Genomic DNA, 27,023 nt, shown 5'->3' on the forward strand with positions numbered 1-27,023 from the left:
CAGAGATAATTAAGCAATAATAACTCTAAAAAGCCCTAAAATATGAAGCAATGTATGGGAGTTTTTCCTAAATTGAAGCTTAATTATCTCTGAAAAATGCATGGTTACCCCCAATTTTCTTTCGAGATACCAAAAGCGTTTGCTACAGTTGTAAGTTCTGCTTTCTCCGCATAATTTTAAACCGCGCAAAAATATTCCTGTATTAGCAGGCTCCACCCATAGGAAACCCGAGTATCTCGAGATGCGCAGAACGTATGCGCAGTAACAATAGTAGGCACCGTCCTTAATTACCCAGAATCCTCAAGCTCTTTGGCAAGCGGTTAGTCGCCAGGATAGACTCTGGGGACATCGAATTTTATTACTGCAGGATTTCTGTGGTAAAACAATGGAAACTGTTAAGGAAAAAAGACAATCAAAAAATTTGAATTTTTTTGATGTCCCCAGAGTCTCTCCTGGCGCCCACCTGCTGACCAAAAAGCCTGAGGACTCTGGGTACCAGATTGTGATTATAGCACAAGTGCTCCAGTGAGGATGAGCATTAAACGTTCACAAAGAAATAATGATCTTAATTTAATTGAACAATAACATGATCAACAAATCCCAACTGGAAGGAGGCAGGTCCATAAATAAATAAATAAATAAATAAATAGGAATTTCAGTGGAATCCACGGAGTGGCTCTTCCATCCACTGTTTCCAGGTCGAATTGGAATTTGAAAATGTTGATTTTTGTGGAGGGAGGAAAACCGGAGTACCTGGAGAAAAACCCTCGGAGCAGGGACGAGAACCAACAACAAACTCAACCCACATATGCAGGGTTCTCCCTAAATTTTGGAGTAGAAGGAGAATAAAATGGAGTAGCCGGCAGAGGAATTTATAAGGGCGCGCAAGTGCCTTCCACTGGAACATTCTTTTTCTTTTTAGTTTTTGGCACTGCCTCAGCCAGCTCACGCTGCCACTTTTCCGCCATTTTGCACGTGTTGGAATACAGCTAGTATGTTGTCTGATATGGAGTGCTTTTCGTCGGTAACCGCTGCCTCGCAATCTGAGCCTGTATCGTTTGCTGAACGTTCGATCGACATCTGCAAGCAGATTCGAGCGATGGTGTGGCGAAATTCGCGACGAAACTTTCAAGTTCATTCACTCAAAAACATTTTTGGACACTTGGCTCTTGAAGGAAAACTTTATTTATTTCGTAATGTATTTACCCAAGGGAAAGTAGGCATCGCAAATGGAAAAGTTGCCGTTGGATGCAAAACAAAGTGTCTATTTATATATCTTTTTAATTGGATCTGAGTAGCCGGCACGCCCGGGACGACTAGCTGGCGATTTTCGCCGGTCGCCGGGGCTTACGGAGAACTCTGCATATGACGCTGAGACCGGGAATCGAACCCGGGCCACATTGGTGGAAGGCGAGCGCTCTGACACCACTGCGCCATCCCTGCTCCCACAGCTGGTTATTTACATGTACAAGCCTGGCGAATGAGTTAAACTTGGAGCTACTGAGGAACAACTCCAGCTAGCATCCAGAGCAGGACTTTAAACCAGGGACCTCTGGATTTCAATTTTTCCAAAATTTAGTTTCTGGTCTTAGAAGACTTCAGATTAGCAGATGCTCAGCCTTGAACCACTGACCAACACACTAAACACTATGGTCCTACACCTCTAAAATGAAATACAGCCATTCACATCACTCATCAATCACTTTTAACAATAACTTACCTTCAACTCAAACTCTTCTGAGATGCCATGATTGAATTTCTTGTTTATTGGACATTCTACATCCAAAGGGAAATTTTGGGGTTCCACACAGACATTACCCACAAACTGGTCGGCTTCACTGCCCAAGTGTTCCAAATGGAACTCAATCACAAACCAAAAACCATGCAAGAGATTTTGAATGATGGTACAGTCAACCTCCTGTTGATAGAAATGTAGGAAATACAGTAACTAATTTTGAAAATCAGTCAAAATCTACCTATCACCAGCTGTTATTTGTTAATAAACATCATTGTTGTTGTTTCCCACAAAAGCCTTGGTTGCAGAAACCAACATTCAGTGGTCAAGTAATTTTCTACATTTTCTGTTGCTGAGTATTTGACCAAGGTGACCATCAGGCAAAGATTGTTTCATTCCTGGCCAACACCCTCTAACATAACTCTAAAGTCAGTATGACTGTGCGATGCAATATTTTGACTGTACACCCTGCAGCAAATTTACATTAGTTTACATTTACATTCAGTTTTGTCGGTTAGGTCATTAGACATCACACCAACATTAGAAATGATACAAAAAGCTAAAAATAATAACAATATAAGTTAGTGCATGTGACTACATACACAATTCTATTTAACTCACTTGGTAATTTTCAGTCGTAAGTTTAAAATGTTCAGGGCAATGATGTTTCAGTGAGATGGCAATGTCTGAGGAGATGCTGAATGGGAAAGTCTGTAACAAGTGATACCTGCTGGCAACTTCTCGATCCTTCACAGTCTATAAAAAATGACCAGAATATCAGGTTAAATTAATGTATTGAAGTCTCCCACTCTCGAAATTTTCTTTTCCTTCTAATCAATTTCATAGTTTTAACTTCAAGATTCTAAACCTCATGAGACATACAGTCTGTAAAATTTTACACAGTTTGTTAATTAATTGCCTTGATTAATCCTATCATGTTGTAAAAGTGAAGTCCTGTATGTACTCATTGATCAGAGATTTTAAAAGAATGACTAAACGCACTAAAAGAATTGTTCCATGGCCATGGATAGAACTTAAATTTTCACCAATAAAAGCACTTTTATTATTATTTTATTATTATTACCATACACGTTTATACTTCCTATCAGCTTAATTAGCTTGAAACATCAACAGCAGTCCTAACCCACAAATTCTTCTTTATAACTTACAATAACCACACAATGTTTAGTGGGCCCCCCAATTCAGGAGTCAAGAATGCAATACACCTGGATCTTGTGCTTTAAATCACAATAGATGGCATGCTAGTCTTAAGCACATGCAGGATTTACTGCCCTGGCCCCAGTTGTTCAAAGAACGGATAACTTTATCCACTGGATAAGTTGCAATCCAGAAGAGCAAATATACTCCAACCAATTCTTTTGCAAAGTTTTCCACACAATCCCATTCTTAAATTTGACATCTGCTTCTACTCTAAGACTATTCACAAATTATACATGTAGGACTATCATGAAAATCTTGCACACATTTTACAGTATCTGCCAGAACTATCCAGTGGATAAAATTATCCACCCTTTGAACAACTAGGACCAGCTGTTTTAAAACTGTTGGGTAACAAAACACTTTGAGCTGCAAACCAACTGAAGTATTCTTCACTAAGGAAGAGAAAAACTAAAATAATGTGAAGTGAAAAGGAAGCAACACGACAACACAATACTGAATCTAGATCTGACCACTGACTCTTCAATCCTCTGGTTATAAGACAATTAGTCAAATCATGAGTCCAACAGGAAGCACAAAATTACCTTAAAGGTAGCATCATCTTGATCATGTCTCATTACCACAATCCGCAGGTACCACACTTGTCCAGCAACTGCCCTTGATGCAAAAACTGCAATCTGAACTTGAATGTCCTCCTGGTAATAATAATGTAAATTAAATATCAATTATACTTACAGCCAGTATTGCAATTGGTCAAAGAAATAACCTAAAACATTTTCAAACACAAATACTATACTTTACATGATCTAATTAATGAATATTAAATACAGTTATTGAAAACACTAAGTTAAAGTTCTCTTCACTGTTAGTATTAATTATAAAGCTGCCAGGATTTTCAGCATTTCACATACATGTAATTTATGCAGTATGTTATCAATGAAGCTTGCTGAGGTTACCCAAGTGCATTGTCAGAAACAATTTGATAGTACATTACTTGCAAAAAATTTCGGACGATTTTAATTTCGGACAAAAATAGTGTCCGAAAATATAACCGTCCGAAATTCTTAAGCGTCCAAAATTTTTACATTATGGTATAAAACTTTAAAAGTACTTTCTGGGCGACAGCATCACATATTCCAAGCCAATGTACATGATATGTTTAGAATTCGGATTAGGCGGCTTTGCTCAGTCGTTCTTTTTATCACTGGAAAGGTAAGCATTTGAGACACTGCTTGAGGCATAAGCTTGATTGAGTTTGTGGTATTTTCTCGTTGGTGTATTTGGCTGTAAAACCTTGAAGATACAGTAAAACTATCATTTTCACAGATTTTATTTCAGTCTAATTCATGTTTTTTAGTCGTAAATTTACTTTGGGCATGTTTCAGCGCAGTGTCCGAAATGTTTGTCCGAAAATTGTCCGAAATGAGGGAAAAAGTGTCAAAAATTAAACGTCCGAAATTTTAACGTCCGATTGCAAATAATGTAGTCAATGTTTTGAGACAAAAGTACAAGCATGTACATGTATATACATGCCCAATATGTATCCTACTCACTGGTTTAGAAAGTCCTATACTCCTTACAGCCATCTGGGAGTCTGAAAAAAGACATTTAATTAGATGAGCTACTGGACTAGTTAAAATCAAACACTGATTTGAAGTACATGTAAACTATTACAATTATTAATAGTACATGTAAGAATGGCACAAAACTTTAAGGTCTGAATATTCAAGAACAATAATTAGCTTGAATATATGCTTTGAGAATTTTTTCCTAGACCTCTTTATTTTTCCCAAGGCATGAAATTTCCCAACATTGTTCCCAGGGTCTCTCCTCTTCACTTCCCAGGGAGCGAGAGAGGAGAGACCCTGGTTGGGGCTGGTAACGTGTCTCCCAGAATCTGGGAGATTACAAATAAATGACTGGAGAGAGGGGTGGTTGAGTGTCAGTTTGCCTATACTAAGTGTACCGGAGATGGGAAAACATGCCCCAGTCAAGTCAACTTGCGTGTGTTTCAAAGGTCATGTCAAGTGGTCATTCAGAAACCCCTAAAAAGGTATATAAAGCGAAGGAATCTGTGAATGTGAGCTGCTATCGACATTGTAAAGCAGTTGGTGATACAAGTCATTGGCGAAATCTTTACAGCAAAGGGAATCGACTACTTCTGGTGGTAGCCGAGGAGCTTTAAGGCGACACACTTCCACAAAGGGAATTTTTGCCACATCTACTTTTAGAGTCATCAAGTCCATGATCTCTGAAAGTCAGGCATTGTTAAGGTCAAGCGGTGCATCGAGGAGTCATCCTCCGCGCCGCATTTGACGGCCAGGAAAGAATCAGACGTGACCGGAAATGTATCTCGGAGCCATTGTAGCCGCAGACTAAATCAACACCATCAACTGGAACAAAGGTTATTTCGTTATTGTTTTACAACGATTACGGTCTTTCAAAAGTGTTTTCTTTGTTCATTAAAAAGATCCATGAAATATTTACCGTCTACATGTTGTTATACCGTACATCCTCCTTCCAAAAGTATTCTGCTAATGTGCTATTTCCTGTGTATTGTTTGTTGCTGCAACCCTGCTAACAGAGCGTTTCTTTCTTGCAAATCTTTTAGTATGTGTGTGGTCGTTCGCGTCTCTAGTATTTTGCATTGTTGGTTTGTTTACGTCCCGAGAGAAAAGGGGACGTAAACAAACCAATAACGCTAAATACCAGAGACACGAACGACTGTGCTTATACTAAAATATTTTCCAGAAAGAAACGCTCTGTTCTAAAGCAGCGTAATTGCTGCAGAATGACCTTTCAGAACAGTTAGACATAGGCCCGATTCCTTTCAAGTTGCCTTCCTTAGTTCTTCAGATCTGATCTTTCATCAGCACATTCAAAGCTAGAATAAACGGATCTTGTGTCTTATAGGGGGCCCCGATCGATAGTAACGGTCGATATGTCGGTCGACTCACGGTCGATATCTCGGTCGAGCCTCGGTCGCTACTCGGTCGATAATTGGGGATGACTCGGTCGATGTTGTGCCGCTATGGCGGTCGTCGTATCGACCGAGGTGGCTGTCAGCCGATATAGATAGCAATACACCGACACTTCACCGACACATCACCGATACTTCATCGATATTTCACCGCTTACGGGCCGATAGTATCTGCCGATATATCGGTCAATATTCTATCAATATGTTTTTTGACACTTCGTCCTTATCTCGATCGACATTCGTGTACATGGCGCACCGCTATATCGGTCGTCATATCAGTTGATGGCCAATATAAAAACGACCGATAGTCGGTCGATAGTCTGTTGTTATCTCATTTTATTCTTGCACTATTGCATCATTTTACCATATTAGGTCAAGAGAACGCGCAAAAATATGCAAGCGTATTACACTGTAGTGTCCCAGTTTAACCGGTTTAGAACAAAGCAAAATCCTCGTTCCTTTTTCGTGTCGACCGAGTATCGGCCGATGCATCGACCGATACTTTACCGATACTTGACCGACGGTTCACCGATATATTGCCGACACACTGCCGATGCTATCGCGACCGACTGTCGGTCGATCTCTCGACCGAAAGTGATCCAATGATCGGTCGATACATAGCCTATATAGCGGCCGATGCTCGATCGATACTCGCCCGCTACTCGACCGACAATCGACCGATACTCGGTGGATATATCGACCGTCAGTCGACCGTGACTCGACCGACATACCGACCGTTACCATCGATCGAGGCCCCCTATAAGACACAAGATCCGAATAAACCACGATTACAACTCCATGAATTGAAGGGGAAGGCGCTGTTCGTCCACGGTTAATTTTGTCATGTATACACAGTTATTTTCCCAAAGCACAGCGCTTCGAGACAACGGACTTTGTTAAGCTTTCCGATTAATGTTACAATGGCTCGCAAAATGAAGACTACTGAAAAACATAGCCAGTTGAATGAGTTTTGCGTGGGCTTCGCACAGCAGAGCGGAAGTCTTGTTTCGGAGTGGACAATAAATCTTGACAAAAAATAGCAAGTGAAGGACTTCTCTCTGGGTCTAATTTTTCTCTGGGAGACACGTGACCAACCCCAACCAGGGTCTCCCCTCTCTCGCTCTCTGGGACGTGAAGAGGAGAGACCCTGGGAACGAGGTTGGAAATTTCCGCCAATAAATTCTTCTTACTACCAATCCTCTTGCCAAGACTGTCTTTTTGCCACAGCATTTGATCGAAATGCACTTACATGATTGTACTCTTCTAAACAAAGCTTTATCTCTTAAAGCCATTATTTGTCTTTGTGATGTAATCTCATAATAAATACTGTGGTCTGATAGCACTTGGTTTACAAATATACGAGGCATGTGAACTGTGGGTCAAGGCAATGGCAAACCTTAACTTACATACATGTATATAAAGAAATACATTATCATTTTAATCTTTAGTTAATGCTTATCACTACAGTTAATGCTTTAAACCCCAATCACTACAATGAGTGCTTAACCTTGATCAAAGTTGTCAGCACTTAACCCTACATGTACAATTGAGTGCTTAACCTTAATTGCTATTTTCAGTGCTCACACCTGACTGATAACTCAACTCATGAGACTTATAAAACAAGCTTTCTCGGCTTGCATCCCTCACTGGCTCGCAGTTAGTTAAAAACCCAGTACAGGTGATCATAAGAATAATTTAATTTTTTTTCTTCATCTTTGAATGAGACAAGTGGGTTAACTGCCAATATAAACCACAGCAGTACATGTGGATTTGAGTGTGTAAAGATGATTGTTTAGAACACATTTCTTTATACATGTAGAGAATCGCAGAAGAAAAAGACAACCAGCATGCTTCTTAATAAGCCCCACATGCATGCTTCTGAAAACCAAATGAGTTCCGGTTTTACTAGGAGGAGAGCTGTAGCAACACACAAGTGACTGGGCCTGTGAGTCATTTCCAGGTTGGGGGCTTGACTGAACAGAGCACATTATTCAATTAATCAAAGACATTAATTATGATTAGGCCATAGGGAACACAAAGAATAGATCTATAAAAAATCAACTGTGAGCCAACTTGTGAATGCGGAAGAGGATAGTGGTAACGCGGTACTTGTTAGTCCAGCAATTCAACAAATTAGCATATTGGTAATAAATAAACATTAGTATTAACACAACTTACAAGTCGTAAAGAAACAGCACCCTGTTAGTCTAGAATAGTTAGAATGTCTAATCAATAAATACAATTTACTAAACAAAATACATGTAAAGGTCTAAAAGTTTCAAATTGTTAGATGAAATTCCATTCTCGTGTAACTTGGGTGAATTTGCTTGCGAGGACATGTGTTTGTTTACAGGGCAGCACTAAAATTATAATAGCCATAATCCAGAAAACAGAAACCGGAATCCGGAATCCAGAATCAGAAACTATAATGAATACGGTTAGGAATATTTAATGGCAAAATACATGACTTGGGGTAAAAAATACAGAATAAAAAAACTCATATCACTTGTTGGCATAAACGAAAGGACTCTTTATAAAGGAAGCAATGTCCTACGGGACAGAGAGAGACAACATAGAGGTGACTCTGAGACAACACAAATTGCTTCACACCGTACAGATGGCGGACTCTCCAATTAAGAGGTGGTTAGTTGCGTGAATGCATATCTTCTGCCTCTTTTGTTTCGTCTATTTTCCGGACACCCTGCTTCAAATTGTTTTGATAGAGTCTTAATAGAGTTTCAAAGCAAAACATAGAGGCCACTTATAGACTATGAAATTAGTTTTCTTTACTTCATGGGCAATCAGTTTTAAACCTGTGAGAAACACTTACTTTTCATTGGCAGGAAATAATGACTTAATTAATTAGTTTTATTCTCTGGTGTCACCTATCGAAAAATATCAAATTTACATTTGACAAGATCGTTACTTTGAACTGAACATTCACTTTTTCAATAACAGTAAATGTTTTATTTTTCATATTGTAGTTTCCGATTCCGGATTCCGGATTTTCCTTTCCAGTTTCTGTTTTCCTGATTCTGGCTTTTAGTGCTGCCCTTGTCTACACAACATTATTCCTAGTTGCCAAGTTTCCTCAATAAAAATAGGAAACATACAAAAAGCTTTCCTTAATAAAAAAAATTTATTCAGATAGGTCTTAACTTGTTATACATTGTAGGCCTAAGAGCAAAAGTGTATAATTTTCGCGGCGAGACACCTTGCAAGCGATTTGAAGTCAATTTTGAAGCGAATTTATCAGAGCATGCTTTTCAAACATTTTGCAAGAACTGTTAGGAAAATGAAAAATCAGTCTATAAGAATAGTATTTCGGCACAAAATCACATTCAAACCTGTAATAATATTATTTGTGTGTTACATTCCTAGAAGCACTTGAATGTTACCAAAGTCCGCAGATTAAAAGTTGATTTGAGATCCACCTGCCCATCAGGTTGATAAAATTACAAATCGAAGAAAAATGTCTTTGCCGTTAATGCATGATTTTCCCCTGTTGAAGCTGTTAACCATTCCTTCAAGAAGTTCTTCTTTTGATTCACCGTTTTCAACATCTCAAAATTGGAAAATTTTCGGACCAATGTCCGTGTGAAATTCCCCTACATTATGATGACTCATTTACTGTGCATTCATGAAAGTTAACAACCCGCCGACCAAGTGAAAATCCCCAGATCGCGATAACTCGTTCTTGCACATGCCTGCATTCATGAGTCAAAAATGGTACAAATTTACAATCAAACATGCCAAATTAGATTTCACCATGGATTGCTAGAAACATCATGTCTGACTTCGCTTTGACAGCCAAGTCAGACGTGACTAGATAATTATATCAACCTGGTATTCAGAGTCCTCACATGGTCTGAACAGTAAATAAATTATTTTGTTGTGATTGTGAATTTACATGAGTTAGTGCAACTGTCACACATTTAAGCTGTTGAGTCTTCCTAAAGGCTTTCTCTTTTCATTGTTAAATCTGCAAAGGCCATGCAGCCTCTTCTTTCGAAAACTGGATATAATTTGCCAACATGAAAATTCACAAGTGAAGAATGCCGCTTTTGAAACTTGGTTAGGAAATCTAATCTTTCCTGGCAGTGACAAAAGTGTTTTTAAAGTGTTATTGTCATTTCTTTTTTATTTACTTATAAAGTGTTGTAAACAATTACAAATGTTGCCCACCTCAAAATAGCCCAACTAATTGTGAGCAACAATTTGTTAAGTGTTTTCTTCAATAATAAATATTTGTTATTGTTATTGTTATTGTATAGTCATACTTTGTACAATTATGCAAATTTTATAGTACCTTGAAATCACTTACAGTGTAGCTCTGCACAAAAAAATTACCTTTTGACTTCTCTTACAAAATCAGTCACCTCTAATATATATTAATTAATCTCCGAGAAAGATGGTAAATATCAAGGCAAGCATTAAGACTTATATTTTTGGAGAATACAACCCAGATTACCTGTTTAATTGCTATTTGAAATTCAAAATTAGAATTTAGAAGGCCGAATAAATCAGATGAAAATGTTCATATAAGCCCATATAATGTTCACACAGCCACAAGGTAACATTTATTATTTAAAACGATTTTAATAAAGTTCTTACCTCACTGTCACATAATCATATACATGTATTTTTGTATTCATCCTCAAACCACATCGTCCATTGCTTCGTCTGTGTCTTCAGGGGCCCGTTTCTCGAAAGTCCCGGTAACTTACCGGGCCCGATAAGTGATTTTGGTAGTAATGTTTCGTAACAGAAGTCAAGTTGTGTTAGCTTTCAATCCTAAATTTTAAAATCTTATAATTCTATGATAACATTGGCCAAGTACCATGCCTGTAATCACTGTGCAATCGGCGAAAATACATTTAACAATTATTCCACGAGCGCGCGTTGGATATGAGATGATAGGTAGCCAACGAGGCGCGAAGCGCCGAGTTGGCTATAATCATCTCATATCCAACAAGCGCGAGTGGAATAATTGTTTTATTAAAAACAATCAAGAAATATTGTAAGTTATGGCTGGTTCCACTTAGCAAGAACAACCAGAAGACCATTTGAAAGATGATCCCTATCCTCGGGCATGGTATAATAGCTCATATACCATGGCCGCTAAGCCAATCAAATCCCTGGAATTGCATTATACAATGATCCAGTTTTTAATAATTAAAATTATACTTATCGGGCCCGGTAAGTTACCGGGACTTTAGAGAAACGGGTCCGAGGAGGGGAAATTCATCTTCGTCAGCAAATCGAAATTCTCCATTATTTTCACCTTTTCCTGAGTCAATGTCGAGAACAGAATCATCTCCTCCAGCCACTATCGTTAAATCACCGCTTTGGATTCGTGAAACGTAAGAAAAAGTCTCAAAACTCGACCAAATTCAACCAAAACAGTTTGCCAAATTGTGCCAAATGTGGTGACACAGTAGTTACCAGTCCCTAATATCTTTCTGAGAGACTCGACAATGCAACGGGCGAGGCCTGGGGACCAAATCCCAGACAAGTTGCGAGAGTTTGAAGTGTCATTTCGCGTTTGTGAAAAAAAAAGAAAGAAAAAAAAAACGAAAAAAAGTATTTCGGAACCGAAAACTATTCTACACAGATAATTTTTTTTACAGTTGTTGAATAAATTCTCCGCTTTTTTGCTTTGGGTGGTAAAGGGTATTCTTTAGAGTGGTGATCAACTTTTGATTTGTTGTTGTGCGAAAACAAAAAGTTAGTAATTAATTCTGATAACTAAATTTCAGTTTTCTACAAAGGTTCGACAGTTGCACTCACAACCACAGCAACAGTTTACAGCATTATGCAGGAAAGTTTTTATTCAGGTCATGTGGGGACTCTGAACAGTTGTCTGAAAAGAAGCGCTTTTTCCACCAAAACGTACACTGTACCTGCCTGGCCTGCATTCCGGCGATCGAAACGTACTTACAACTAAGCGCCCTTCGCGGCAAGGCTTCATCACCTACATTCACATTAAATCACATCAATGCTACATTTTATTACGCCATCGTGAGGCAGAATTAGGTATGTTTTTTTTTTCCTTTTTTACATTTTTGTTCACCATTTCACCCGATTTTCTGAGTCAATCATCTTTGGTCCCCTTAATTTTCCATTTCTCCAGAATCGAAGAAGTGTCTTATCTTTAAAAATTCACTCGCCGTTGCGTTTGTCTTCTTAAAAGCCATAGCATGTTTTACAACATGATTGTCTCACGGAAACACTAGTTAACATTAGAGTTAAACGGAGCAAAATGAGCGGTCAGCCCAAAACAAACCGCCAGTGAACGTTGAGTCACCCTATTTAGCTAATGGAAGCATTTTTAGCCCTTTACCATCTTTTTCTTCACATGTGGCTGTTTTGGATTGTTTTCCGTATCAGCAAAGCAAAATTAACCACTGGTTCACTCTTCCTTCTGAAACTAATGAAGTTGCGCCGAGAACAAGACGTCAACCTTGATCAAATTGGCGTGAAAAGCAATTTTCGTTCAAACTCAAAAGAACACGACGGTTCGTTTCTCGGAATGTCTTTTAAAACATGTTTTACAGCTAATACTAGACATTTCTTTGGCGAAACATAACATGTTGTTTAGAGTATGAAACTAGTATCAGTCCAGATTATAGAATGCGCTCGAGGTTGTAGTAGCGATTGACTGCCACACTGTGAACATACACATGTTCAAATTGAAGTTCGAGTTAAACTGACTTGGAGAATACGAACCAACAACAATATCGTTCTTTAAAGAAAAAACGTTTCAGACTAACAAATCGTTGCAAAAACCTTTGCAACTGACCACCACCAAACTAGCATCTAAAAGCGATCTCCTGCGATGAAGTGACCGGCCTAGCATAACCAGATTTAAGCAGGGAGAAAATCAACTGAACCGATTTTAGATCCGGCTACTTTGCGAATGTTCATACCTGCGCATGTATAGCTCCCGAACTTTTGCAAAATTTTAAGCACTTCGCGTTTCGTAACGACACAGGGGTCACAAGTCTTGTACCCGCTTTCCGGTGTTTATAATCTCGATCCCAAGCTGTCACTGATTGCGAGAGTTAAAGGTGACACTTCACGCGAGAAACGTCTAGCAGCGTTTTTCATCCCAATTTGTAAAACAACACTCTTAGAGCCGAAAGCTATTCTACAGATATTTTACTGCAAACGACTAGGTGGCCCTGTTGTCATTATTTTGTTCATTGGGCCATTATTTACCGTGAAATTTTGTGTCAAATTTCCCGCCAATTTTTTACTGTAAAATCTGTTGTTGTCTTTCTTCTCTCTATCGCAGGATTCGATCGAAATGCACTCGTCTCTTCTTAGCAAGGTATCACCTCTTAAATGAATAATTTGGCCAACATTGTGATAATCACGACTGATCCCTTTGCGCAAGAAATTCTGCCAAGTGTAGCCAGACCATTGGGGAGCTTCCAATGGTAATGGGCTCCTGACAAAACGTTTGTACATTTTGGTCACCATTTCACCCAACTTTCTGAGTCAAAAAGCCTTTTCGATCAGATATGTTATCGAAATAAACAACTAAGTGGCCCTGGTTTTATTTTTCTCATAAATTCCCTGCCCTTTTCTATCGCTGAAGCGTTCATGCATTATACGCAGACATCACGCTTCATGCGCTAAATATTATGGGGCCCCTCGCGAACACATGTCAGAACTTCGACTGAATTTGTAAGTCGATTTTTCAACGAAACTAACCGCTAGGTAAATTCTGCACTAAAAAATTATTCGTAAATAACGGTCAGTTTTCTGAAAAGGTTGGATAGTTAGTTCATTTTGTCACATAAATTCATCATGACCGGATAATATCAACAATCAATTACACAGCGCGACAAAAAATGTTACCGGTATGTCCACACCAATTGTGGGGACCATCTAGTAACAAGTAGGCCCAAAAAAATTACTTGCATTCGATCGAAATGCACTTACAAGACATTCATATTTTAAAATCACATCATTTACATTTGTTACGTAATATCGTGAGCAAAATATGTTACTGTCGAACTGAGTTATCGCAGTCTATCCGTCACAGGATACGATCGAAATGCACTCGTTGTCACTCGTTCCTTTTAGCAAAGCTTCACCTATAAACCAGATTTCAACAGGGAGAAAAACAAACATTTCAGATCCGGCTACTTTGCGAATGTTCATACCTACGCAAGTACAGCTCCCGAACTTTGGCGAAATTTTAAGCACTTCGCATTTCGTATTAAAGCACACAGGGGTCACAAGTCTTGTTCCCGCTTTCCGGTGTTTATAATCTCGATCCCAAGCTGTCACTGATGGCGAGAGTTTAAGGTGACACTTCACGCGAGAAAAGTCTAGCAGCGTTTTTCATCCCAATTTGTAAAACAAGACTCTTTAAGCCGAAAGCTATTCTAAACAGATATATTTTACTGCAAACGACTAGGTGGCCCTGCTGTCATTATTTTGTCCAACAATACTGGGAAAAAAGCTTTGCGTGGGAAATTTTGTGTTTAGAACATGTGGGGACTCAGGAACTACACTGAATTAGGTTGCTATAATCTCCCGGCCAAAAATTAACTGCATTCAGTATCGAAACGCACTTACTAGTCAGCGCCCTTTACAGCAAGGCTTTATCACCTACATTGATATTAAATCACATGAATGTTACATTTCAACTACACCATCGTGTGGCAGAACTTTCTGTTCTTGGGCCATTATTTACCGTAACATTTTTTGCGTCAAATTTCCCGCCAATTTGTTACTGTAAAATCTGTTGTTGTCTTTCTTCTCTCTATCGCAGGATTCGATCGAAATGCACTCGTCTCTTCTCAGCAAGGTATCACCTCTTAAATGAATAATTTGGCCAACATTGTGATAATCACGACTGATCCCTTTGCGCAAGAAATTCTGCCAAGTGTAGCCAGACCATTGGGGAGCTTCCAATGGTAATGGGCTCCTGACAAAACGTTTGTACATTTTGGTCACCATTTCACCCAACTTTCTGAGTCAAAAAGCCTTTTCGATCAGATATGTTATCGAAATAAACAACTAAGTGGCCCTGGTTTTATTTTTCTCATAAATTCCCTGCCCTTTTCTATCGCTGAAGCGTTCATGCATTATACGCAGACATCACGCTTCATTGCACTAAATATTATGGGGACCCTCGCGAACACATGTCAGAACTTCGACTGAATTTGTAAGTCGATTTTTTACCGAAACTAACCGCTAGGTAAATTCTGCAGTAAAAGATTATTCTTAAATAACGATCAGTTTTCTGAAAAGGTTGGATAGTTAGTTCACTTTGTCATATAAATTCATCATGACCGGATAATATCAATCAATTACACATCGCGACAAAAAATGTTACCGGTAAGTCCAGACCATGCATGTGGGGACCATCTAGTAACAAGTAGGCCCCCCAAAAAATTACCCACATTCGATCAAAACGCACTTACTAGACATTCATATTTTAAAATCACATCATTTACATTTGTTACGTGATATCGGGAGCTAAAATTTGTTACTGTCGAAGTTATTGCAGTCTATCTGTCTTAGGATTCGATCGAAATGGACTCGTCCCTCATAGCAATGCTTCATCTATTAAAGCTATTATTTGGTCAAACTTTGTGATAATCGCAATTGTTACATTTGCGCTAGAATTTTTGCAGAGTGTAGCCAAACCACTAGTGAAACAGAACATCTGCACATTTTGGTCACCATGCATTTCACGTGATTTTCCGAGTCGAAAAAGGCTTTTTGATCAGATACTTTACAGAAACGAGCAATTAGGAGACCCTGGTTTGATTATTATCTTTTTAGATAAATGTCCTTCACTTTTCTGTCGGCCACTTGTTCACGCGTAGCATCGAGAAAGAAACAAATCCGGTTTTTCGCCTACAGTTTTATCCGAATTTCTAAGTCAATTGTTCACCTAAACTAAAGACTAGGTAAATTATGAACACCTCAGCCTATTAAATAGCGATCTGTTTTCATAAAAAGCTACATAGTTTCACTTCAAAGCATAAATTCACCATAGCAATCAGTTAATTACACCGCGTGAAAATGTTTTGTTTTCAGACCGTGTAGGGATCTTATTATTCACTAGGCTCTCTATCCGCCAAATTTTATTCAACAGGACAACGCAGCACAGAGAATTAACAACTTAGCGTCCTTAGGATTATAATGATTTATAGCTTACCCGTATAGGCTGGCTAGGCGTTCCTCCTGTACTGCTCTGCTGTGTGATAATGCGTCACGGGACCAACAACGTAACAACAAAATTCTAGCCAAAATACTCGCAGTAGAGATAATTCACTGTCAAGAAGAAACATTTTGCACTTGGTTCAGATCTTATCTACAGTAATGGAACAGGTATTTTTATGCATGGGGACTCGAATAAAGCATCATCTTAGCAAAATCCATTGATAAATTCATTGCAATGTCTCAGATTAAAAAAGAGTCCTTTCATCTTTCTTATCTTTGAACAAGTTTCAATCACCTTTGGTCCCCTTAATTTTTCATTGCTCCAGTTATCTTTAAAACTTCACCGGCCGGCTGTCGCGTTGGTCCACTTAATTAGTCCGTAGTATGTTTTCACATCATTGGCTCAGAGACTGAGCGAGAGTTTCAGGTGACACTTCACGCGAGAAAAGTCTAGCAGCGTTTTCAATCACAATTTGTAAAACAAGACTTTTTGAGGCGAAAGCTATTATTAACAAACATACAACGAACGACTAAGTGGCCCTGTTGTAATTTATCCAATAATAGAGAACAGCATTGCGCGGGAAATTTTGTGTTCAGACCATGTGGAGACTCTGAAACTGCAATTAGGTCGCTATCCCCCGGCCAAAAATTACCTGCAATTAGTATCGACTCGATACTGAAACGCACTCACTAGTTAGCACCCTTTATAGCAAGGCTTCATCACCTACGTTCATATTAAATCGAAATGCACTCGTTCCTTTTAGCAAACGGCTTCATCTCTTAAAGCCAGGAGGGAGGGGGCGTCTCTAGGGTAAACATTGGTTATGTGACGTCACACTGGTAGTGATGAGTCGGTCGTAGGCGAATACGTGAAAACAATAGAGACGCTCCCTCCCTCCTGCTTAAAGCAATTATTTGCCCAACATTGTGATAATCGCAATTGTTAAATTTGCGCTAGGAATCTTGTGGAGTGTAGCCAGACGACTGGCGAAACAAACATCTGCACATTTTGGTCACGGTGCATTTCACACGATTTTCCGAGTCGAAAGAACCATTTCGATCAGCTACTTTACAGAAACGAATAACTAGGTGGCCCTCGTTTTATTTATTTATCTTTTTTGGATGAATTTCCTTCACTTTTCTGTCGGCGACTTGTTCATTGCGCGCACTGGCACGAATCGCGAGAGAAACGGGTCAGAAACAACTCCCAACAACTCCGGTTTTTCGTCACAGTTTTACCCGAATTTCACCTAAACTAACGACTAGGCAAATTATGAACACCTTAGCGTATAAATAGCGACCTGTTTTTTCACTTCATAGGATAAATTCACCATAATAATCACAGCAATCAGTTAATTACACTGCGTGACAAAAAATTTTGTGTTCAGACCGTGTGGAGACCCTGTTAACACTAGGCTCTATATCCGCCAAAACTTATTCAACAGGACAACGCAGCGCAGAAAATTAACAACTTAAGGTCCTTAGGAACACTGAAATGATTTATAGCTTAGCCGTATAGCCTAGGCTTTCCTCGTAAATTGCTCTGCTGTGCGATAATACGTCACCAAACCAAAAACAAAAAGTTCTAGCCAAAATTATTGGCAGTCGAGATAATGAACGCCACGAAGAAACAATTTTTCACTTGGTTCAGATGTTATTTACCTTTATGTGACAGGTATTCATATGGAGACTCGAATAAAGCATTGAAGAATTCACTGCAATGTCTCAGACAGAAAAGTCGTCCTCTTTTAACTAGTTTCATTACCTTTGGTCCCCTTAATTTTCCATTGCTCTTGAATGGTAGAAATGGGGACTGTTGTACAAACAAGTAAGTTTCTTATCTTTACCAGGTTCACTCGCCGTTGCGTTTGTCCCCTTAATTAGCCCGTAGCATGTTTCTACAACATCGGCTCAGACACACACACACAATAGATAACACTGACGTCAAAGAGCAAACAGTTTTCAACCCTCTGAACAGTCTCCAAAAAAATCTACCAGTAAACGTTCGTAGTATTTTTAGCTCTTTTTCACCTTACCTCAGTCCTATATGCCGAGTTTTCTTTTCTATTTTCTATATATGTTCCTGACTCCCACCCTCTTTACAGATTACGCCCGCTCACATTTTGTATACTCTTTATCTGGCTGCCCACATTTGCGCGACTCCCGCTATCCGCCCTTAGGTCTCTCGCCTGATTATAAAGGACTTTAAAAGGAGTAAGTTAAGGCGACATTCAAATGAATGTTTCCGTCAAAGCATACTATAAATGCAATAACTCAGGAAAGAAGGAATACAAAACGATTCTTAGAAAAGCTGTTCGGTGGAATTACTTAATATGCTTGTATTAACTTAAACAATCCTTTAACATATGTTAATTAGCCGCGTTTTTGTACAGGAACAGAAAAGTTTCACTTTGTGCAAGTACTATTTTGGAAGTCAAAAGAGGTGAAAAGAGAGTAGAGAAGATTGAAGAAGAGAGAGTAGCTACTTCTGTCATATTTGTGGAAATAATTATTATCTGAACCAACTCGAGTTGCGGAAATTAACTGGTAGTAAGTTACTGGACTCAATTATGACCAACTTTGCCCTCTTTTTGTACAATCAATGTCAAAGGTCAAAAGCCATAGACGTGGCTTTTTTTTTTCTTTCCCCTGACCTTTGGTTTTGACATTTGACCTTGTTGCTAACGCATGTTGGGCTTTTTCATGCTGTTAACGTCTCATCCAATTTTCATGGTCATTGATTAAAATTCAAAACGAGGAGAGTCAAAAGTGGCTTTTATATGGGTCAGAATGCCTCTTGACTTCACAAATTTGAAGTTGGGAACATGTCCTTAGAGAGGATGATGAGAAAGACAGCGCCAGATTAGCACTTGGACCTTTGCTTTTAACTTGTGACCTTGAAACTTGGTGACCGTATTGCCCTTGACAAGTAAATTTGGCTCAGGAGGTAAAAAGGTCAAAGGTTAAAAGCAAAGGTCGTGGGGCATATTTTTCTTCCTCCTGACTTTTGGTTTTGACCTTTCACCTTGTCGCTAAGGTATGGTAGGATTCTTTATGCTCTTAACAGTTTTCATGGTCATTGATTAAAACTCAAGCTCAGGAGAGTGACAAGTAGTTTTTTTTCTGGGTCAGAATGTCTCTTCACAAATTTGAAGTTGGGAACATGTCCGTAGAGGGGATGATGAGAAAGAACAGACAAGATAAGCATAATTAATTTGCACTAATCTGCAAAATGGAAGTCACCATGATACGTTTTGTCTGGGTTGGCATGCCACTTTTCGCCAATGTGGAGTTAGCAACGATGAGAAAGACCGGGTAGTTTACCGATCTGCATCAATCTGCCAATTTTCACCAATTTGGAAAGTGCACGCTATTTTTATACAATTTTGTTGAATCGGCAAAATGGGCCATTCTACGAAAGACCATGATGACAAAGCCCCGGCAAGATTAACACACATCGTCAGTTTCATTTGGGATAAAAGTAGGCTTCTGGAGAGTTACGCTATAAGAAATTGGACCGAACTAGTATTTTCTTGTCGCATTTCCGAAATCAACCGTTCCGTAAAATTATCCCACTTCTCTTAAATTTAGACTGTCTGTTCCATGACATTTTAATTCAACGAAAACGTTTAGTTTTTACACGAGCACAGGTTAAATTAAGCTCAGTCAGGATAACAACGTGTATTTACATTGTAAATGTAAACAAGACCAAAATCACCGACACTTGTTATCAGTTCATCCGTGATACGAGTCATTTTGCTTGTTTTGGAATTTGTCGAATAGACGAATTTTTATATAAGAGGTACAGTCGAACCTGTATATAACGGCCACCCTCGGGACTTGAGGAACTGGCCGCTTAATACAGGTGGCCGCTTAATACAGGATCACTAAAAATACCCACTGGGCGTGGTCTAATGTCAGTTTAATGGCGTATCATACAAAAACATTTCATGCAAAGGAAACAGTAGGACAATCAACACTCTTTCAATTGATTAATACTTTAAACAAAGTTCAGTACCAGCTTGTGTAAAAGCACAGCAGTGCAATAAATTGTCCTCTACTCTTCTACGGTATACAGTACTGTATTTCTATGACTTACAGTTCAAAATAAAATAACTCATTCCGTCATTTCATATTTGTTGCGTTCAAAGTGGAGTTATAACGGAAATGCTGCTAATTAAAAGTAGTTCAATAGAAAATACAATTCTTCAAGTTAAAATAGGAATAGAGTAAGAATTACGGCGACTTAAAAAAGTCGGACACGTGCGTTTGGCGTATCTGCATTTGAAACTTTTGTTTGTAGAGCAAGTCATTAACTGTCGACACTGCCAGCGACAATTCCTGTTATCGGGTGTACATACTTTCACATATTGCGGTGATCAGACAAACACATATTATGCGATTGTTTCAATATACAGAACGAGTAAATATTCGCCAACTTTGCAATATGTAAAAAACAACTTATCTATTACCGATCAAAATCTCGCCGTTGTACAACGGCGAGGTAAATGCCTACGTATACATATTGCAAAGTTGGCGATTTTTTACTCGTTCTGTATATTGAAACAATCACATAATATGTGAAAGTATGCACACCCCCATGGATCTGTTATCCATGGTACTGCGCAAACGCCCGCAGTTGTTCTGCATTTTCTATAGCATCTGACAGTGATCTTTGAAGGCGATTCATTTTCTCCATCACATGGCTGAAGAACAAGCTAATTAAAGAGGAATTTCTAGCTAAAGAGTAAAGCATATTCAAAACAAACTTTTTTTAGCGTTCGTGATATGGTACTGTGTCTACTGTACTTCAGCACATTGCGGACATCTGAAAAGCGTTAACGATACTAAACGGCCGAGTATCAGCTTACAGTAGCTTTGTACACGTTATTTCGTTATCGTGATGATGGATCGCATTTTAAACACAATGAAATACCGCATAAAATAACATAAGGTGGCCGCTTAATACAGGTAAAGATAACAAAGAAAAACAAACATAATACTGCTACAGGGTGGCCGCAGCCGCTTAATAGAGGTGGCCGCCTAATACAGGTAACAAATACAGCGTTTGTATGAGCGAAAAATCGGGACTTTGAAAACTGGCCGCTTAATAGAGGGTGGCCGCTTAATACAGGGCCGTTATATACAGGTTCGACTGTATTTGTGTTGATAGATCTGAAGTTTTAACGGTCGGGTCTAACAAATAGATTCCATTTGGCCGTGCGCGCGCCCTATTGCTGAACGTGGAGAAGACGTCAAACTATGGCAAGAATAAAGAAGTACGCTAATGAACCTCAGGCGAGTAGCGTGTCTGATATTATTGCCGCATTTTGACATCTTCTAAGCGGTACACACGGTCCACGAATGGAATGAATTTGTTATATACCTTAATGGTAGAGAGATTCTCTAAAGTGAGCTTCATACCAAGTGCTTTCACAAACGTTGTAAACTGTAAAGAACTTCTTAGGATGAAGAAGTTGCAAATTAGCATACTGAACTGGAAACAGCTTTCTCAAAGTAACCTTTATTCTACTAGCACATTTCTGCTTCCAAAAATCGACCGCGTGATGTTGTTCATTGTCGACTATTCCTGCATTTTCTCACAGACAAACGTGGGGACAGATTTCATCCGTTTTGTCCGACGACAAACATTCTAGCTTGTTAGCACACAAAAGGCCCTATATCCCATTGATCTGTTCCAAGACGTTTTGTTTGTTGTTGTCTCGGACGACAAGCAAATTTCGGGAAAAAATAACTTCGTCCTGCCACAGTGACGACATTCGTGCGTGCGTCTGTACTATAATCACCCACCTCTCTAGACCAATCCGAAGCGAGGTTTTCACTCTTAATTGCAGGAAATATGGTAAATACCTGGAAAGTTGAATAGCCTATTACAATTCTTACAGTGTACTTATTAATATATGTTATTGTGTTTAAGGCGGACGCGCAGCCCCCTAGTAGGGTAAGTGCAATGGCTGTAGGACATAACATCTAATGGCGAAGAAGTGTAATACCAGAGAGAAGGGTCCGCACACAAACAGGGGGACATCGGTCGCCAACTGCGCTGGGGAGTCGAACCCCACCCCTTTAAAAAAAAAATCTGCAAACATTGTGCCACAAAGGCACGCAAAACGGAAACAAAAATCACCGCACAGTAGACCAATAAAGGACACCAAACGCTAGCAATCTTACGAAACGGATACAAACAAAAACATTGCGAATAGTTACTAAACAGTGTGTACAACCGGTGAAGGCGACACAGAAAGCAAATATTAACACATAACAAAAACAATAACATTACAAGTGTTGACGAGCAAAGGAAGCAACATCCCAGTTGCTTCCCCGACAGTCAAACATCACAGTTAACAAAGCTGCACAGTCATATGATTGTCGATGGGATAGAGCATGCCAGATAGGATGTTTTGGTTGATTGGCATAACTAACAATGCACGTCGCCCGGGAGAAGGCTGAGTATGAAAACCAGTAAGAAGTGTTGGAAGTGACTTTGAGGACAGGGCTGGAGGATGACTCCTGTCCCAAGCTTGGACCTATCTTACGCAGGTTTCCACGTAAAAGGTAATAAAGGAAAGATTGGCGTAGGTGTCATCCTGCAAACCTAGCACGGTCTGGCTGGCATGTACAAATTGGTCTAAGCTCTCCTGCTGCCCCAATAACACTTCGGCACCATGGAGGCCATGTCGATGAGTATCCACCAAGACAATAGAGCAGTTTCCGATGGGCATAAAGGGGACCGTCTTCTCGTTAGCTATAAGCAAGGCAGCATGGCCGTGGTTACGGGTACCCAACTTTCGTAACTGGAACAACAAAGTTGTGGGCGCATGTTCATCAAAAACGCGTACCGGCAAAGGGAGCTCAACAGAAGCACTGACACTTCGCTCTACAATGGTAGCAGCCTCCGCTGCTGATAGGAAACGCTGTGGCAAGCTATGGCGACAACTATCGTAAAACCGGTTGCCAATTCTGATCGCAGCACACATAAGCACAACCCACAGCGGAGATAACAGGGGCACTGGTTGCAGGTCAAGGCGCTGACAATATACTTAATGAGCAAAGATGAGCGCAATGACACTGCAAGCATAGCTACCATTACGCCCGTCGAGTGTTGATTGGCTAATCTCTACAGGAAATTTCCATTCTATCAGGTTGCTATGCGGCAGATTTTCCCCAGTGACTACAAGATCCTCCCCTGTGGTGGGCTGATCGATGTCTACACGTTCGTCATCAGAAATTGCACCATTATCGACATCGTCCTCGACATCATCATCATCTTCCTCTTCGTTTTCACCATCTTGGATATCAAGGGATTCCTCGAAGCTGATACAGTACCCGACAGAGCTGCTTTGAATGAGGTCACTGACCAATCGAAGTTTACAGAACGCAATCCCCTTTTTGACACACGCCAACTTTCCTTCAATTACTCTTTTGTTCTCACCACCTAAACGTAAAAGAGTAAAAAAAATCTTTATTAGCCAAAATGATTTCCAGCTAGAGACAAGTGCTAAAAGGTTTTGCAATTCTTAGCATACACTTTCTGACTGCACAGACTCTTCACCAGGCTCGAGCGGCATCTCAACGTCAAATTCACGGGGAGGATCTTGAAAAACTGGGAAAAAAAAAGACGAAAAGCAGTTGGAAATATATATTTCATTCAAAGACAATGCTACTCAACATGAATGTAAAACATTGAATTCATTTGAATCAAACTAACTGTCGAGGCTGTCCTTCAACTCATCTGCAATCCTCTGAAGCTGAGGCATAGCAACCTCCATGTAGAATTTTATGAAGTGGGCCATCTCCATTTTGACCGGGGAAACTTCTTCCTCCCATCGCTTTGTCATTTCAAACTTTTCAACGACTAATCTCTTGATACCTACTGGTGTATCTATAGGAACATTAATAATTGAACAAAAAGAGAAAGAGCGAAGTTTAGCACCCTATTTAAGTAAAAACGGTTGTATTGCTATGAGGGCTATAACAAGCAATAAGCCTAATTGACAAGGGCCTGTTCAACCATGGTAATTGGTCAGGTAAGTTGTTACCCTGTAATATGAGTACCGATGACTGTGACACCGATACAACTCATGATAAGTGGTTCCAACACTTTAGACACAAACAAACTTTAAATTTCACACGGGTAACACTACAAGTTTGCCATACAGAAAATGTTAAAGGTTTGCTTGGGCAACTTCTGCATCAAGGTTACTCAAATAACAAGCTGTTTCGGCCTATTTGGGCCTCATCAGCACGGCGCAGCAAGATCTTCCAGTCTGAATTAGTAAATCAGCAAACTGAGCAATTAGCAGCCGTGGACAGCAATCAGTATAGTTAGCTCTGCCTACCTTTTACCAACGATAAATAAATAGTTCACCTGCACTATTTCCCCAGGGGAAGTTTCCATTCATGACATCTGCAACTGTACATGGGTTAGGGTCAGCATCTTGGTTTCTTGCTGCCTCTTCATTGGACTGCTGCACCCAAGATGTTAGCTTTGCCTTGTCAGCAGATATTTTTGATCGCAGTTTGGATCGTTGTTTTGATGACTCTAAAAAAAAAACTAAGGGAGAAATTCTCAAGGAAAAATATGTCAGTAGCTAACATAATATGTTACATATTTTTTTATTCCTAACCCCCAGCCCTTATTAGAAAAGAGTCATGCACTTACCTGCCAATCTGCTCATTGAACGAGTGGTCTGTTCAATAGATGACGCCAACATTTCAATTTCATCTTGAAGCCGAATGCTGCTGGTAGCGCTATGCAAGGCTTCTATTTCTAACAAACAGTAATTTTGATGTGTCAGTACACTAGCCATTGTTAATGCAATACACCATGATCCATAGTTAATGCAGCACAACATGGCCTTACCTATCTTTTGCATGCTTACTGTGCCTTCCGCAAATGGTTGTGGTTTTGCTTCCATAAATCATTGCACAGGAAGCTTTAGAAACTAACTGATAGGTGGGTTTTGATCCCACTTGTTTGATTGATGGCAATGAACAATGTAACCGTAGGTTGTGATTTGAATTTCGGATTCAGCATGTTTTGAAAGGTGCGGTAAACAAAACTAGGTAATTTTCCTTGCTCATAATTTGCACATCGAATAATTGTCAATTATTACACCTATGATAGATCTCATAAAATAATTAAAAAAGCATGAAATAATTAAATTAAACTCGAAATGCATGACAACAACCCACAATATCAATTTTACCTTGTGCATGACAAGCAACAATGTTCTTCCACTCGTCTGCCTTAAATTGAACTGATGGTACATTATATGCAACAAGAACTTCAGTGAATTCTTTGTCTGATTCACTTTGCATCTTAACAGCCTAGCACACCAAAGATAAGAAGAAAATATGAGGTCATTCTGAAGCTAACAACACATTGTATTTTAGTATATTAACCTGAATTGAATAACCTTTAACTTTATTAACCTTTAATATAACAATGGAATGGAATATTATTCATGAATTGTTTTAGCAATTACATCATTGACTCTCAATTTCTAGGTGCAATAGTTGATTTGGGCTGTGCCTTCATGTTCCCTTTGTCAACTTTTGCAGTGTAAAATCTTCAGCTCACGATCTAAATATCAAATAATATAATTATGTATGTGTATTTAGTGTTGAGGTTGGGTCGAAAAGCATACTCACATCACAGGCAGCCCAAGTTCGCGTCACTAGAGAGCGTGTGATAATTAATAACTAGTGAGACGATGACCTTTGAGTGCAAGCGGTATTGTGTTACAGACAGCCGTTGAGAAATTTGAACGCATTATAAGACTTTGAATGGGAACTAAAATGCCGACGATTTTTACGCTAAAAAAACGCTAAATTTAACTTTCACTCAATAAAATGAATAAAACTGACTCACCTCTGGTGTATTCTTGTGCGTTTTGGGGCTATTTTGCCGTTTCATTACCCTCATAAGACGGAGTCCGTCTTATGAGGGTAATGACAGTGATTTCAAAGAACGCCCGAAACGGCAAAATAAACCCCAAAACGCACAAGAATACACCAGAGGTGAGTCAGTTTTATTCATTTTATTGAGTGAAACTTAAATTTAGCGTTTTTTTAGCGTAAAAATCGTCGGCATTTTAGTTCCCATTCAAAGTCTTATAATGCGTTCAAATTTCTCAACGGCTGTCTGTAACACAATACCGCTTGCACTCAAAGGTCATCGTCTCACTAGTTATTAATTATCACACGCTCTCTAGTGACACGACCTTGGGCTGCCTCTGCTCACATGAGTGTATCGTTTTGCAAGACTCTGCACCATGCCAATAATTTTCCTCCTGTTCCATGACAGGGCATGCTCAGTAATGAGCTCTTCTCGATCTGGGAGATTTACATCACATTTGTTTACAATGATGTTCTACACCGTGTATCTTCCTTTCATGACTAGTATATAACTTCTTTAGTTTCCACTCACTCTCAGGAAGCATGTGCTTGGTGGTGTTTCCACATCGTGACATGTGACAGTTGATCTGTTCTACTTCTTCACCAGTGGAACATGCACTTCCATCTTGCCATTGACCACCCCATATAACCTGAATGATAAAATCTGTCTAAGTAGATTGATAATGTAAATACTGATACACAGACTTGCAATATTAAAATGATTTTGCAGGACAAGGGTGGTCCAGGTAGGATAATTACCATTCAAACATTTTTTTTGCATGATAATTATGAGTATTTGCATTAGGTGGTGTGTAGGGTGAGGCATTCCCTTGTACTTGATAAACATAAGTTTAACTGGCATGTCCAATTGTGAGCCTTGGCATGCATAACGGACAAGGCAGGTTTCATGTCACTTCTATCAAGACCACCAGCCTTTCTCGCCCACTTCCAGTATTTGCAAACTATATCCTCCCAAAATATACATGACACCAGCTGGTATCATTTTTTTGAGATGGA

At 39.4% G+C, this 27,023-nt stretch overlaps 1 protein-coding gene and 1 long non-coding RNA gene across 2 annotated transcripts in view; both read right to left on the reverse strand.

Annotated features, from left to right (window-relative positions):
- Positions 1 to 3,396: 3,396 nt before the first annotated feature.
- On the reverse strand, positions 3,397 to 4,713 carry LOC146486009 (uncharacterized). The gene is made up of 2 exons (XR_014860653.1): positions 4,468 to 4,713; positions 3,397 to 3,609 (listed from the first exon to the last, which is right to left on the reverse strand). It is a non-coding gene; the product is annotated as an uncharacterized LOC146486009 (long non-coding RNA).
- Positions 4,714 to 23,540: 18,827 nt separating this feature from the next.
- LOC146486010 (uncharacterized) overlaps positions 23,541 to 27,023 on the reverse strand; it is a 3,706-nt gene continuing 223 nt past the window's right edge. The window contains exons 2-7 of the mRNA XM_085101657.1: positions 26,353 to 26,656; positions 25,316 to 25,436; positions 24,769 to 24,876; positions 24,475 to 24,648; positions 23,815 to 23,988; positions 23,541 to 23,709 (exon numbers count right to left, since the gene is read on the reverse strand). Coding sequence (XP_084957783.1) covers positions 23,624 to 23,709; positions 23,815 to 23,988; positions 24,475 to 24,648; positions 24,769 to 24,876; positions 25,316 to 25,436; positions 26,353 to 26,385 — 696 coding nt within the window. The 5' untranslated portion in view covers positions 26,386 to 26,656 and the 3' untranslated portion in view covers positions 23,541 to 23,623. The remainder of the gene's footprint in view (positions 23,710 to 23,814; positions 23,989 to 24,474; positions 24,649 to 24,768; positions 24,877 to 25,315; positions 25,437 to 26,352; positions 26,657 to 27,023) is intronic.

The sequence above is a fragment of the Pavona decussata genome, unplaced genomic scaffold, assembly GCF_977016875.1.
Source record: "Pavona decussata unplaced genomic scaffold, jaPavDecu1.1 SCAFFOLD_22, whole genome shotgun sequence".
Taxonomy (NCBI): domain Eukaryota; kingdom Metazoa; phylum Cnidaria; class Anthozoa; order Scleractinia; family Agariciidae; genus Pavona; species Pavona decussata.